The 14,821-nt window shown below is 45.6% G+C and overlaps 1 protein-coding gene across 1 annotated transcript; it reads right to left on the bottom strand.

Annotated features, from left to right (window-relative positions):
• Positions 1-7,366, bottom strand: LOC144672726 (uncharacterized). Its single transcript, XM_078534675.1, has 5 exons — positions 7,194-7,366; positions 5,435-5,540; positions 3,791-3,897; positions 2,140-2,312; positions 1-583 (listed from the first exon to the last, which is right to left on the bottom strand). The coding sequence occupies exons 1-5, from the start codon at positions 7,297-7,299 to the stop codon at positions 314-316; spliced, it is 762 nt and encodes a 253-aa protein (XP_078390801.1). The 5' UTR covers positions 7,300-7,366; the 3' UTR covers positions 1-313.
• Positions 7,367-14,821: the final 7,455 nt, after the last annotated feature.

The following is a 14,821-nucleotide window of genomic DNA, read 5'->3' as shown; positions in this document are numbered from 1 at the left end:
TTTAAAATCAAGGCGTCTTTTATTTCAGTTGTGGAAATTGTGGAATGGGGAAAGAAAGTTCCCATAGTTACAACACTTCTCTCCTCACCTCCCATAATTACAGTCATCGCTGGGGTTACAAAATGTAACAACAATACAAGTTTCAAATAAGATATTAGGATCACCAGCTAAACGACTGGAATACCTGGAACACATTTACTTTGAAATGACAGGCTGAAGATTGTGATAGACAAGAAACCCCTCAACCTCCAGTTCTATCTACCCCTTTCTTACTGAATGTGGGAGGGGGGGGAGAGGGAAACTTGCACTGAAATTAAAATGGCCACAAAGCTGGAGTGTTCTTGATGTATTTAAGGTAAGCGGGATCGTGACCCCACCTCAACATTGCTTGCTTTTCTAATATCGGAATTCCACTTATGTGGGTAAGCAAATACCACAGAAACACTGGGGAGAACACACTGAGATGTTCCATTCCCTTCATTACAGAAGAAGCAGAGAGGAACAGGCCAGTCCATTGCAGTATTTCTCCCAGGTAGTTTGGGTGACGACTATAAGTCCAGAGTCCAGTTTGAATGAATTTGCCCTGGTTGAAGAAAAATGACAACATTGTGAAATCCTTCAAGAACACATCCTTATGTTTGTCTTCTCCATTAACCCCTGCCACACTGGACAAAAACACTAGTTGGTGATAACTAATTTTATTTGCAAAGACCTTAAGGCTACTGTGTCCTGTCTTGTAAGGCAGCTTATGACTGGAACACTAATATTAGGCGAATGAAACTAAAAACCTCTGCTTCCATTTTTACCATTTATGATTAGAGAGATTTCAAAAGCGTAGGTGAAAACATGCAGGTTTGGAACTTTTCATGAAGAATTTACAAATTTCTTGAATCTCCGTCAGTATTTCAGATTTTCAAATTGGACAATATCAGTAAATTAACTCCTACCATTGCTTTTTATACTGTATGAATAGAGGGAGAAGTGGGAAACAAGTGTGTAATTAAAATATCAAATATTTCTGTACTGTCTTCCAATGTATATTTGGAATCAGCTAGTAATGTTCAACTTGCTAACTGGTACTTTGTTTTCCCACTTCAGTTCAATTTGTATAGGAATAGAAAGTAATGGCTACTTAGAAATACTCTAACCAGGTAGCAATTGGTCCCCATTTCTGGAACTTAACTTAATTGAGTCTTATTTTTCTTATAGCTCAAACCAACTGTCAGCACCAAAGCAATCTGCCTGTGTTTAATGCTCCAATATAAGTTGTACAAGGCGGACAGTCATGATGGCAGGTTTGTTGAAACTTGTGGTTCATTAGCAGGGAATAGTGTCCTGTGTATAACGTCACAATCGTGAGGAGACCAGAGCTATTGCTATAGGAGCTGAAATGTGTGTCCTAGGAAAGAACTGCGGTAAGTAACTCACCTCCTGACTCCCCCCCCATCTACAAGGCACAAGTCAGGAGTGTGATGGAATACTCTCCACTTGCCTGGATGAGTGCAGCTCCAACAAGAAGCTCGACACCATTCAGGACAAAGCAGCCTGCTTGATTGGCACCCCATCTACCACCTTAAACATTCACTCCCTCCACCACCGACACACAGTGGCAGCAGTGTGTACCATCTACAAGATGCACTGCAACAACTCACCAAGTCTCCTTAGACAGCACTTTCCAAACCCACGACCTCTACCACCGAGAAGGACAAGGGCAGCAGATGCATGGGAGCAGCATCACCTGCAAGTTCCCCTCCAAGTCACTCACCATCCTGACTTGGAAATATATCGCCGTTCCTTCACTGTCGCTGGGTCAAAATCCTGGAATTTCCTCCCTAACAGCACTGTGGGTGTACCTACACCACATGGACTGCAGCGGTTCAAGAAGGCAGCTCACCACCACCTTCTCAAGGGCAACTAGGGATGGGCAACAAATGCTGGCCTCACCAGTGATGCCCACATCCCATGAATGAATAAATGAAACAAAAGGGAAGAATTGCAACATTTTTCTCTAACCAATAATACAAGTATCCTGGGGATTGTACATTGTAACTTATGTCACTATGTTCCCTTGCTCCTCCCACCCTGGGAAAAAAAATGATGAGGGACAGGGTCACTAAAAGTACAGTAAAATTCACTTACAACATTATTAGGATCGCTTCTGAAGTTCCATTTCTGTTGGTCTGCAACGGCTTCTATAGCAAAGCCCAAAGTCCAGATTGTCCATCCAGTATAGTCTCGGACACACAAAGGCTGGTCCTTTTCCTGAGTGTTTAGAATTAGCGTCGGAAGAAGTGTTATGAAGATCCATACACCTAGAAAACAGGAACAAAACTTTACATTTCTTTTCAGGCAGCACATCAAAATTACCATTCAAGACACTCATCTATGGTGTTTTAGCACCATCTAATGCTGTTCCACTGTACAGCACTGCTTGTAGTAATGCAGCCCAGATTGCAAGTAGTTTTTAAATGCTGACATTGTGACATAGGAACATGCACCAATTTATCTGCCTATGGAAGTTCAAAGGTGTACCCAAGAGAATTAGCAGCAATCGATATGATCACAGCCACAGTAATACATAGATATTATGCACGCTAACTCATGCTTTCTGCATACTTCAACAGTACAAATAGTGCCTCTCCAGGAGGGGAACACTGTTACTTTCTCCCATTTTGGATTTGACAATATCATTGTCTGCTAATTACCAATGAGATCAAGTGATAAACTTGGATTTCGCCACCTAGCTATAGAAATCAGAAGTCCCTACTCTCGCTGAAATATTGCCAGGGGATCGGCAATGGTTAGTACTGAGAGGAAGGACAATCTACGGGCACTTGTTATTCACTGTCTTCCTCAAAGAATCAACTGATTCAGTTTTATTGTCGACTCCAGAGAAGGTCTTTTTTTCTTAAATGGGAGTTGGAACATAAGTTAACTCAGAGATGCTCACTATATCCTTACGCGCATCAAGTCTTGTTCATCCATCAGCTCTGCGCTTACTGATCTACAATGGCTCTCAGTCTGGCAATGGTTCAATTTTAAACTCTCATCCTTGTGGTCAAACCTCTCCATGACCTTGCCCCTCCCTATTTCTGTAAGTTCCCACAGCCACCACAGCTCTCAGACATCTCTGCACGCGTTCAATTCTTGCCTCTTGTGCATCCCCAATTTTAATCACTCGACCATTGGTGGCCATGCCTTCAGCTACTGAGATCCCAAGCTCTAGAATTCCCTCTCCGCTTCACTCTCCTCCTTTAAGACACTCCTTAAGACCTACCTCCATGACCAAGCTTTTGCTCATGTGTCCGAATATCTCCTTGTGTGGCTCAGTGTCAAATTTTGTTCATAATGTTCCCCTTGAGGCACCTTGGTGCATTTCACTACATTAAAGATGCTATATAAATGCAAGTTGGTGGTGTTGGCCATCCCTGCAAGTACTGACTGTATGATGCATCTCCAATATAAGAAACATAATGTTTCTAAAAATCAAGCCTTTCCCGTTTTTCCTGGAGTGATTCTCTTCTATTGTATAGAAACCCCACTCTTAAAACCAAGTTTCTGCTGAATTTGTGATGGGAGTTACAGAGTCGGCAGTATCCACACCACCCCTCACCTCCCAAAATACCTGGGGAGGGGGGAGGGCCTTTGGATGGGCAGTCCTTGGTTCCCTTTGGTAGCTGACTGTAAGGCCCACTGCTGCCCCCCTCTTCCCCCCCCCAAGTAAGCAAAGGAAGGCGATTCAAACAGTTTGAATAAAGAAAGTAAACCCAGAACCTCCAAGGAAGTTTACCTTGAAGTGTCCAGTAGAGAAAGAACCGTCTTGGGTTGGAGCGAACTTCATTGAAACGTCTGTCGTGGCCTTCTGCTAACACTCTGACAAACAGAAATAGGCCCAGTCTGGAATTGGAAAAAAGACTCAATTGTGCCTCAGATATTTCACTTGTGTTCTCTCTATCGTTTAATCCTCTCTATTAAACTGGGTGCATCACTACTTGATGTGGACAATGCTCCAAATATTTTGTGCTTGCTCTAGGGGAGGGGGGAGGGACTCTTGACTACAGCTCTAGCATTGGTGCTGAGGGGAAATGTTTTGCACTGACACTGTCCGTTAAGAGTTTTAACACAATGCGAATCGAGAGTCCAGGGCCAACCAGACACAGAGTGAAAGCACAGCACTCCCTGGAGGAAGTTTAGCGTCTGAGAAGCTGAGGCCAGAGCTAAGCATGGGGTATTTCACCGCTTTCTCAGTGCAGGTTCCAAAGCGGATGCCTTTCCCCATTTACTTTCAGCAGCCCTTTGTCACACGATATTATACTAGCTGCTCCTAGTTAAAATTAGATCAGGACTGGTCTGATTTCCTGGTTAAAGGCAACATAGAGGAGAAATAAGAAATGATGGTTCGTTCACAAGCAACAACTCTATTTAACTTCCTTCTTTTCTTCCAGCAAAGTTACAGTAATATATATTCATATAAATTATCTTTTAAAAGACCTTTCTGGCTGACAAATGCACCGGACAAGGTGAAATTAAGCCATCCAGACCAGGGAGTCCTCGGCTTGATTCCCAGTTTGTGCTGAATGAATCAGGGCAGCAACGTCACCACGGCTAAGTCTCTGAGTGAGGAGAGAGAGAGATGGGTGGTCACTTAAGATCCTGGTTCTGGTTCCTTCCAGGTAGTGCATATTTATGGGCTTGAATGCAATACTGTCTATGATTGAATAGCTGACTGCCACTAAGCATCACTTTAAGCTCCCATAAGAAGAAGTCACAGAGCAGGAAAGAAATTGCAGGAAGATGGTGAAAGAGCCGGGGAGTGGGACTAATTGGATTGCTCTCCAAAAGAGCCAGCATGGACTAGATGGGCCAAAAGGCCTCTTTCTGTGCCATACTATGCTATGATTCTAGGTGGTGTAGGGAAGGGCCACTTCAAGGCAAACAAAGGCTTACTCAAAGTACAGTATTCCCATCTGGGATGATTAGTTTCTGATGGCATTTGTGTACAATTTAAAAACTGCTTTTTCAAAATGAAACAAAATCGCGGGAGGCTCCATGCAATGAGGCACAAACCTACTCGGCTTTGAAGTGTTAGAAATGCAGACTCCTGCCATTAATCTTACACTTGCTGAGATATTAGTACCTGGCTTCCAAGTTGGAAGCTGCTGATCAGGCACTTGGCACTACCCGCAGGCCACTCATTCACCTCCCAGCAGCTGGGAGCAGGTCACTCCTCTGCCAACTTAGCCAGTGCCAGCATTTGAAGAAGTGAAGGTGAGAAAATGTCTTAGAGAAAAAAAATCCACACCAAAACCAAACCCTGGTTTTTACATAATAGACCCAGTTTCTTGAGCCCATCTACAATAGTTTGCAGTCAAAATAAAGCATGCAGGACACCAGCTCAGGTTTAGCTCCTGAATCTGATCTGTTGCATTCTCACCTCAAGCCCCACACAGTTATCAAGGCACTCTGTATTTTCTGTCTGTGGTAGCTGGTGCGATTCCACCTGTAACTCAGGTGAGTCAATACGATGAAGGTCCCTGACCCTGTAAACAGATGAATGCCATGTTACTGAATGGAACTGCAGAATGCAAAATGGATATTTAAAAAGGAGAGACACAGGGAAGAGCCTGAAGATACTTTGAGATTCGAGCAAGGGAAGAGAAACGTGCACTTTAACGTTATGATTTGCTACTTATTTGCTTCAGTGCTTATTGCATCAAAATTAAAACAGCAAAACAGACTGCGCAGCACAACCCAGTCTGCCATGTTGGAGTTTATCCTCCATGCAAGCAGTATCCAAATCCCAAGTGCCTGCTCCGTTCCCATATTCCTTTATCTTCTTTCCCTCAACCACCTATCTAAACCATCAACATCCTGGGGGTTACCATTGACCAGAAAATTAACTGGACCAACCATATAAATACTGTGGCTACAAGAGCAGGTCAGAGGTTGGGAATTCTGCAGTAACTCACCTCCTGACTCCCCAAAGCCTGTCCACCATCAACAAGACACAAGTCAGGAGTGTGATGGAATACTCCCCACTTGCCTGGATGAGTGCGGCTCCCACAATACTGAAGAAGCTCAACACCATCCAGGACAAAACAGACCGCTTGATTGGCACCCCATTGGTCGTGGGTTTGGGAAGGTGTCTAAGGCATCTTCGTGAGTTGCTGCAGTGCATCTTGTAGATGGTACACACTGTTGCTAGTGTGTGTCGGTGGTGGAGGGAGTGAATGTTTGTGGATGTGGTGCCAATCAAGCGGGCTGCTTTGTCCTGGATGGTGTCAAGCTTCTCGAGTGTTGTTGGAACTGCACTCATCCAGGCAAGTGGGGAGTATTCCATCACACTCCTGACTTGTACCTTGTAGATGGTGGACAGGCTTTGGGGAGTCAGGAGGTGAGTTACTCACTGCAGGATTCCCAGCCTCTGACCTGCTCTTGTAGCCACAGTATTTATATGGCTAGTCCAGTTCAGTTTCTGGTCAATGGTAATCTCCAGGATGTCAATAGTGGGGGATTCAGCGATGGTAATGCCATTGAACATCAAGGGGCGATGGTTAGATTCTCTCTTGTTGAAGATGGTCATTGCCTGACACTTATGTGGCACGAATGTTACTTGCCACTTGTCAGCCCAAGCTTGGATATTGTCCAGCTCTTGCTGCATTGGACATGGACTGCGTCAGTATCTGAGGAGTTGCCAATGGTGCTGAACATTGTGCAATCATCAGCGAATATCCTCACCTCTGACCTTATGATGGAAGGAAGGTCATTGATGAAGCAACTGAAGATGTTTGGGCCGAGGACACTATCCTGAAGAACTCCTGCAGTGATGTCCTGGAGCTGAGATGATTGATCTCCAACAACCACAACCATCTTCCTCTGTGCTGGGTATGATTCCAGCCAGGTATGACTCCCATTGTGATCGTTAAATCTCTATACAAATAACTCGTAACAGAAAACGGAAGTGTTCAATAAGGGCCATTCCAAAAGCTATGCAACGACCAAAGGATGTTTCGTAACACCCGCGTTTTAAACGCCCGACAACGTCCCGCCTTTCAAAACACAAAAGATTAACGGAGAAACGTGTAGTAGGAACTGGACAAAAACAAAACACACTACACTGAACTCTCGCTCAACCCCGCACCCACCATCCCACGCTACTGCCATCTGTAAATTCCTTGCCACTTAGCACTAACCTGCCAAGTCATAAAACTTCTCGGTTTGCAGAATGCTCGCTGCAGCCCAAAGGAGCCACTGAATGGCGAAACTGAGCATCGCACATGTCAGCAGAATCGTGCCCATCTCTCACTCGCACCAAACCCAGACAGTGTCAAAGCAGCTGTCACTCACAAGGCGGAAGTACCGCTCCAGCCCATCATGTGCTGGGAAAGGGGGGTGGATCCAGCAGATTTACAATGCAGGAGGTTGTATACAGTCCCCAGTAAATACAGTACAAGGGAGAAACTAGCGCCTGTTCAGTTTAGGAATGATGGTCTTCCTTGCAGAATTATTATACAATTTTTGGTCTGCAATTACAGGAAGATAACAAGCACCCAGCCCTGTAAAATATATTTTACCACTGCAACCCTTCATTCATGAACGAAAAGAAAGTTGTGCAACACAGCCCGTGACTACTGCACTCCAATTCTCGTCTGGCGGGGCGGGGTCTGAACATGTGGTAAGAATGGTTACAGCACGGAAGGAGGCCATTCGGCCCGTCGTGTCTGTGCTGGTCCTCACACTATTCACCTAGTGCCACCCCCATGCCATTACCCTGTAGCCCTGCATTTTTTCTTTTCCAGATAATGATCCAATTCCCTTTTGAAAGGGAACCTCTACCTCGCGGAGGCTGAGCGTCAACTCGCAGACACTTCCTCCTACCTCTCCCTGGACCATGACCCCCACCACTGAACATCAAGCCTTTGTTTCCAGGACCGTCACTGACCTCATCTCCTCTGGAGATCTTCCTTCTACAGCTTCCAACCTGATAGTCTCCCAACCTCGGACGGCCCGCTTCTACCTCCTACCCAAAATCCACAAACAGGAATGTCCCAGCAGACCGATCATGTCAGCCTGTTCCTGCCCCGCGGAACTCATTTCTCGCTATCTTGACTCCCTTCTCTCTCCCCTTGTCCAGTCCCTTCCCACCTACATCCATGATTCCTCTGACACCTTGCGTCACATCAACAATTTCCAGTTCCTTGGCCCCAACCGCCTCCTCTTCACCATGGACGTCCAATCCCTCTACACCTCCATCCCCCACCGGGATGGTCTGAGGGCTCTCTGCTTCTTCCTCGAACAGAGGGACGAACAATCCCCATCCACCACTAATCTCCTCCGTCTGGCTGAACTTGTTCTCACACTGAACAATTTCTCCTTTAACTCCTCTCACTTCCTCCAAATAAAAGGTGTGGCTATGGGTACCCGCATGGGCCCCAGCTATGCCTGTCTCTTTATGGGGTATGTGGAACATTCCTTGTTCCAGTCCTATTCCGGCCCCCTCCCACAACTCTTTCTCTGGTACATCGATGATTACTTCGGTGCTGCTTCATGTTCTCGTCTGGACCTGGAAAAATGTATTAATTTTGCTTACAATCTCCACCCCTCCATCATTTTCACATGGTCCATCACTGATACTTCCCTTCCCTTCCTTGACCTCTCTGTCTCAATTTCTGGTGATAGACCGTCCACCAATATCCATTACAAGCCTACCGACTCCCACAGCTACCTCGACTACAGCTCCTCACACCCCGCTTCCTGTAAGGACTCCATCCCATTCTCTCAGTTCCTTCGCCTCCGTCGCATCTGTTCTGATGATGCTACCTTCAAAAACAGTTCCTCTGACATGTCTTCCTTCTTCCTTAACCGAGGTTTTCCACCCATGGTCGTTGACAGGACCCTCAACCGTGTCCGGCCCATCTCCCGCGCATCCGTCCTCACGCCTTCTCCTCCCTCCCAGAAACATGATAGCGTCCCTCTTGTCCTCACTTATCACCCCACCAGCCTCCACATTCAAAGGATCATCCTCCGCCATTTCCACCAACTCCAGCATGATGCCACCACCAAACACATCTTCCCTTCACCCCCCCCCCAGCGGCATTCCGTAGGGATGATTCCCTCCGTGACACCCTGGTCCACTCCTCCATCACCCCCTACTCCTCAACCCCCTCCTACGGCACCTCCCCATGCGAACGCAGAATATGCAACACCTGCCCTTTCACTTCCTCTCTCCTCACCGTCCAAGGGCCAAAACACTCCTTTCAAGTGAAGCAGCATTTCACTTGCACTTCCCTCAACTTAGTCTACTGCATTCGTTGCTCCCAATGTGGTTTCCTCTACATTGGAGAGACCAAATGCAGACTGGGTGACTGCTTTGCAGAACACCTTCGGTCTGTCCGCAAGCATTACCCAGACCTCCCTGTCGATTGCCATTTTAACACTCCACCCTGCTCTCTTGCCCACACGTCTGTCCTTGGCTTGCTGCATTGTTCCAGTGAAGCTAAACGCAAACTGGAGGAACAGCACCTCATCTTCCGACTAAGCACTTTACAGCCTTCCGGACTGAATATTGAGTTCAACAATTTTAGATCTTGAACTCCCTCCTCCATCCCCACCCCCTTTCCGTTTCTTCCCCCTCCTTTTTGTTTTTTCCAATAATTTTATAGATTTTTCTTTTCCCACCTATTTCCATTATTTTTAAATGGATTCCACCCATGGTTTATTTCACCCCACCCCAACTAGAGCTACCTTGCTTGTCCTGCTCTCCATTCTTAATTAGCACATTCTTTTAGATAATATCACCACCTTCAACACCTCTTTGTTCTTTTGTCTGTGACATCTTTTGGTTATCTCCTCCTATCATTGCTTGCTTGTCCCAACAACACCCCCCACCGCCCTCTTCCCCCCCCACCTTAAACCAGCTTATATTTCACCCCTTTCCTATTTTACTTAGTTCTGTTGAAGGGTCATGAGGACTCGAAACGTCAACTTTGCTCTTCTCCGCCGATGCTGCCAGACCTGCTGAGTTTTTCCAGGTATTTCTGTTTTTGTTTTCCCTTTTGAAAGCCTTGATTGAATCTGCCTCCGCCTCACTCTCAGGCAGCACATCACTCACTGCGCAAAAATGTTTTTCCTCATGTTACCTTTGTCTCTTTTGCCGATCTCCTTAAATCTGAGTCCTCTGGTACTCAGTTCTTCCACCTATGGGAACAGTTTCTCTCTACATACTCTGTCCAGACCCCTCATGATTTTAAATACCTCTATCAAATCTCCTCTCTATCTTCTCTTCTCCAAGGAGAACAGTCCCAGCTTCTCCTATCTACCTATGTAACTGAATTTCCTCATCCTGAGAACCATTCTTGTGAATCTTTTCTGCACCCTCTCTAATGCCTTCACATCCTCCCTAAAGTGTGGTGCCCAGAGCTGCACGTAATACTCCAGTTGAGGCTGAACCAGTGTTTAATACAGGTTTAACATAACCTTCTCGCTTTTTTACTCTATGCCCCTATTGATAAAGCCAGAATGCTGTATGCTTTATTAACCACTCTCTCAACCTGTCCTGTCACCTTCAATGATTTATGCACATATACTTCCAGATCCCTCTGCTTCTGCACCCCCTTTAGAATTGTACCCTTATTTTATATTGTCTCTCTGTGTTATTCTTCCCAAAATGAATCTTCACACTTCTCTGCATTAAATTTCATCTGGCACTTCTCCGCTTAATCCACCAACCTGTCCATGTCCTTTTGAAGTTCTACACTATCCTCCTTACGGTTCACAATACTTCCAAGTTTCATATCATCCGCATATTTTGAAATTGTGCCCTGTACACCGAGGCCTAGGTCATTAATGTATATCGGGAAGAGCAGGGGTCCCAACATCAATCCCTGGGGAACTCCACTTCGTCCAGCCCACAAAACAACTGTTTGCGACTACTCTTTGTTTCCTGTCATTCAGCCAATTTCGTATCCATGTTGCTACTGTCCCTTTTACCCATGAGCTCTAACTTTGTTCACAAGTCTGTTGTGAGGCACTTTACAATATTCATTACAATAAACGAAAGTGAAAATTCCACCTTCTTAAGAACTCCATTGCTTTTCATTCTATGCTGCAACTTGACTCTCAGAATGGCTTTTCCCAGTTCTGATGAAAAGTCATCAATCTGAAACATTAACTCTTGTCTCTCTCCCTACAGATGCTGTCAGACCTGCTGAAGGTTTCCGGCATTTTCTGTCGTATTCTCGGGCCGGCTTGCCTCCCTGGGATGATGTCATTGCTACAGCAATCAATGATACTTTTTTGGTCACTATTACTGAGACTAGGGGTGGAGTTTCAATTCCAGACTTCATTAACTGAATTTAAATCCCACCAGCTGTTATGGTGGGATTTGAACCAGTGTCCACGAAGCATTAAGCTGGGTCTCTGGATTAATAGTCCAACAACATTACAACTACGTCACTGTCACCCCCCCTAATTGAAAGTGTTCCAATCCCTAGAGTTAACATCCTTCACCTTGGTGATCTTAGAAATCAGGTTAAAAGAAAGGAACTGCACATATTTTGTGAGGATGGTGTTGCATAGATAGATGAGAAAATCCATCATACATACAATCAGTTTCCTCAGACAGTGAGACAGCAGCTGGAGGTCAGGCTTAAGCTTGTTATTGTTTCAAAATAATGCTGTTACATACATTATAGAAAAAATAGATAAGGAGGGATTAAATACAGGGGAAACCATCCACCTTTGGGATTGGATAACAAGTCAATCAACCTCTCAGGTTTATCTCTGCTAATTCAAGTTATTGATTCTTAGATCATTTGAATTTCAATTCCCACTTATATATTTTGTAGGAATTAATGGATTGGCCTACGAACAAGCTGAGGAAAAAAAGCATATAGAAATCTTAAAAAGCTGGCATTTTTACAGTACCTTTCATGACATCTCAGGCGGCTTCAGTCAATTTAATACTTTTGAACGTTAACTGATTTCTTCTCCGCCGATGCTGCCAGACTTGCTGAGTTTTTCCAGGTAATTCTGTTTTTGTTTTGGATTTCCAGCATCCGCAGTAGCTTTTAGCTTTTTGTTTTTAATACTTTTGAAGTTAGTTACCCTTGTTATGTAGGAAGCTTTGGAGTCCACTTACACACAGGGTTCCACAAACAGCAATGTGACAATGACCAGTCAGCCTAGATAATGCACTTAAGTCTTTGGAATGGGACATAAACTCACACTCATGTGCTCATCACTGAACCACAGCCAAGACCTAACACAGTCACTCACCCTGAACCAACACCAAGCACTTTTGTCTTCCATTTTGTCTCCTTTTTCTCACCCATTGTCCTAAAGGCAATGACCCCCTACAACCTACATTTATATCGCTGCTGCAAGCCCCCTATTGGCTCACCCCTGAAGCCTTTCTTCACGCATAAGCCATAGGCACCGGTGAGCTGGTTATTCAACCAAGGGAGCATTGCAACTCAACCTGACTGTCTCTGTGGGCACCTACACCAATTTTAACCCTAAGTAAGTGAATAGGTTTTGAGGCAGTTAAAGCCTCCCTCTCTGGTTAGGTAGGGAGTTGCAGGGCTTCAACCCAATGATGGTCAGGGAATGGCAATATAACTCCAAGTCTGCATGGTATGTGACTTAGAGTGGAACTTGGACTGATAGATTCCCAATAATATTGCTGCTCTTGTTCTTTTTTTTATTCATTAACAGGATGAGCTAGCATTTATTGCCCATCCCTAGTTGCCCTTGAGAAGGTGGTGGTGAGCTGCCTTCTTGAGCCACTGTTGTCCATGTGGTGTAGGTACACCCACAGTGCTGTTAGGGAGGGAGTTCCAGGATTTTGACCCAGCAACAGTAAAGGAACAGCAATATATTTCCAAGTCAGGATGGTGAGTGACTTGGAGGAGAACTTCCAGGCGATGGTGTTCCCATCTATCTGCTGTCCTTGTCCTTCTAGATCATAGTGGTTGCGGGTTTGGAAGGTGCTGTCAAAGGAGCCTTAATAAATTCCTGCAGTGCATCTTGTAGATGGTACACACTGCTGCTACCGTGTGTCGGTGGTGGAGGGAGTGAATGTTTGTGGATGTGGTGCCAATCAAGCGGGCTGCATTGTTCTGGATGGTGTTGAGCTTCTTGAGTGTTGTTGGAGATGCACTCATCCAGGCAAGTGGAGAGTATTCCATCACAATCCTGACTTGTGTCTTCTAGATGGTGGACAGGCTTTGGGGAATCAGGAGGTGAGTTACTCATCTTACAATTCCTAGCCTCTGACCTGCTCTTGTGGCCACAGTATTTATATGGCTAGTCCAGTTCAGTTTCTGGTCAATGGTAACTCCCAGGATGTTGCTAGTGGGGGGATTCAGTGATGGGGTAATGCCATTGAACATAAAGGGGTGATGGTTGGATTCTCTCTTGTTGAAGATGGTCATTGCCTGACACTTATGTGGCGCGAATGTTACTTGCCACTTGTCAGCTCAAGCTTGGATATTGTCCAGGTCTTGCTGCATTTGGACATGGACTGCTTCAGTACCTGAGGAGTCGCGAATGGTGCTTAACATTGTGCAATCATCAGCGAACATCCCCACCTCTGACCTTATGATGGAAGGAAGGTCATTGATGAAGCAGCTGAAGATGGTTGGGCCGAGGACACTACCCTGAGGAACTCATGCAGTGATGTCCTGGAGCTGAGATGATTGACTTCCAACGACCACAATCATCTTCCTTTGTGCTAGGTATGACTCCAACCAGCAGTGAGTTTTCCCCCTGATTCCCATTGACTCCAGTTTTGCTAGGGCTCCTTGATGCCACACTCAGTCAAATGCTGCCTTGATGTCAAGGGCAGTCACTCTCACCTCACCTCGGGAGTTCAGCTCTTTTGTCCATGTTTGAACCAAGGTCAGGAGCTGAGTGGCCCTGGCGGAACCCAAACTGGGCGTCAGTGAGCAGGTTATTGTTAAGCAATTGCAAATAGACACTACTCTTGAAATAGAGTTTGAAGGAGTTTCATACGCACTTGCTGAAGTGGTTGTATGCTAACATTGCATAGAGTCATCTCAACACCTCTTACCCCTGTTTTTGGGAGCTTGCTGTGCGCATGTTGGCTGCCTGGTTTCCTACATTACAACAGTGACCACACCTCAAAAAGTACTTCATTGGCTGTGAAGTGCTTTGGGAGAGGAAGGGGAGTCCTGAGGTCGTGGAAGGCGCTATAGAAATGGAATTTCTTCCGTTCATTCAAAGTGGCCAAACACTCTTAAAACTCAGCAGGCTCCTCTTTCTGAAACGCAACACCACAGCCCCCCCCCCCCGATTAAATAACAGGACTTCACCATTGGAGCAAGCGACAGCACCATCCGCTGCATTGCCCTGCTGCAAAAGGCACTTTGGCCGCTTTCTGGGCGCTGCAGATGTGCACATTGCAGCGGGGCTCGCCAGCTGTTTTGGGGATACGGCCAACATCCTGTTGTGCAATCCGGTCAGAGCCTCCCCTGATTGGCGCACTCGCATGGTACCTTCCAGCTTGCCTGCGCGCATGCTGGTGGATATTGCTGGAAACCGTATTATCACGGATTTGCTGCGGTAATAACAGGCGGCCGGTCAGTTTCACTGGAAATTAACCAGCAGGAGCACAAGTGGAGAACATTCTCTGTCATCGTCATTACAGGACAGCTCCTCAAAATGACACAGGGAAAAGTAAGTAGACCCATATCGCTTAGCACTTTGCTGTTTTATGTATTGCTTGACAGACTATTCCAGATGTGGTGCTATGGTGCGACCAATCTATTATTGTATTCCTCCAAACATATTCTTTTCTGAT

The sequence above is a fragment of the Cetorhinus maximus genome, chromosome X (genome assembly GCF_964194155.1).
Source record: "Cetorhinus maximus chromosome X, sCetMax3.hap1.1, whole genome shotgun sequence".
Taxonomy (NCBI): domain Eukaryota; kingdom Metazoa; phylum Chordata; class Chondrichthyes; order Lamniformes; family Cetorhinidae; genus Cetorhinus; species Cetorhinus maximus.
Note: the sequence above shows the minus strand (reverse complement) of the source record. Positions and strands in the feature narration are given on the sequence as shown.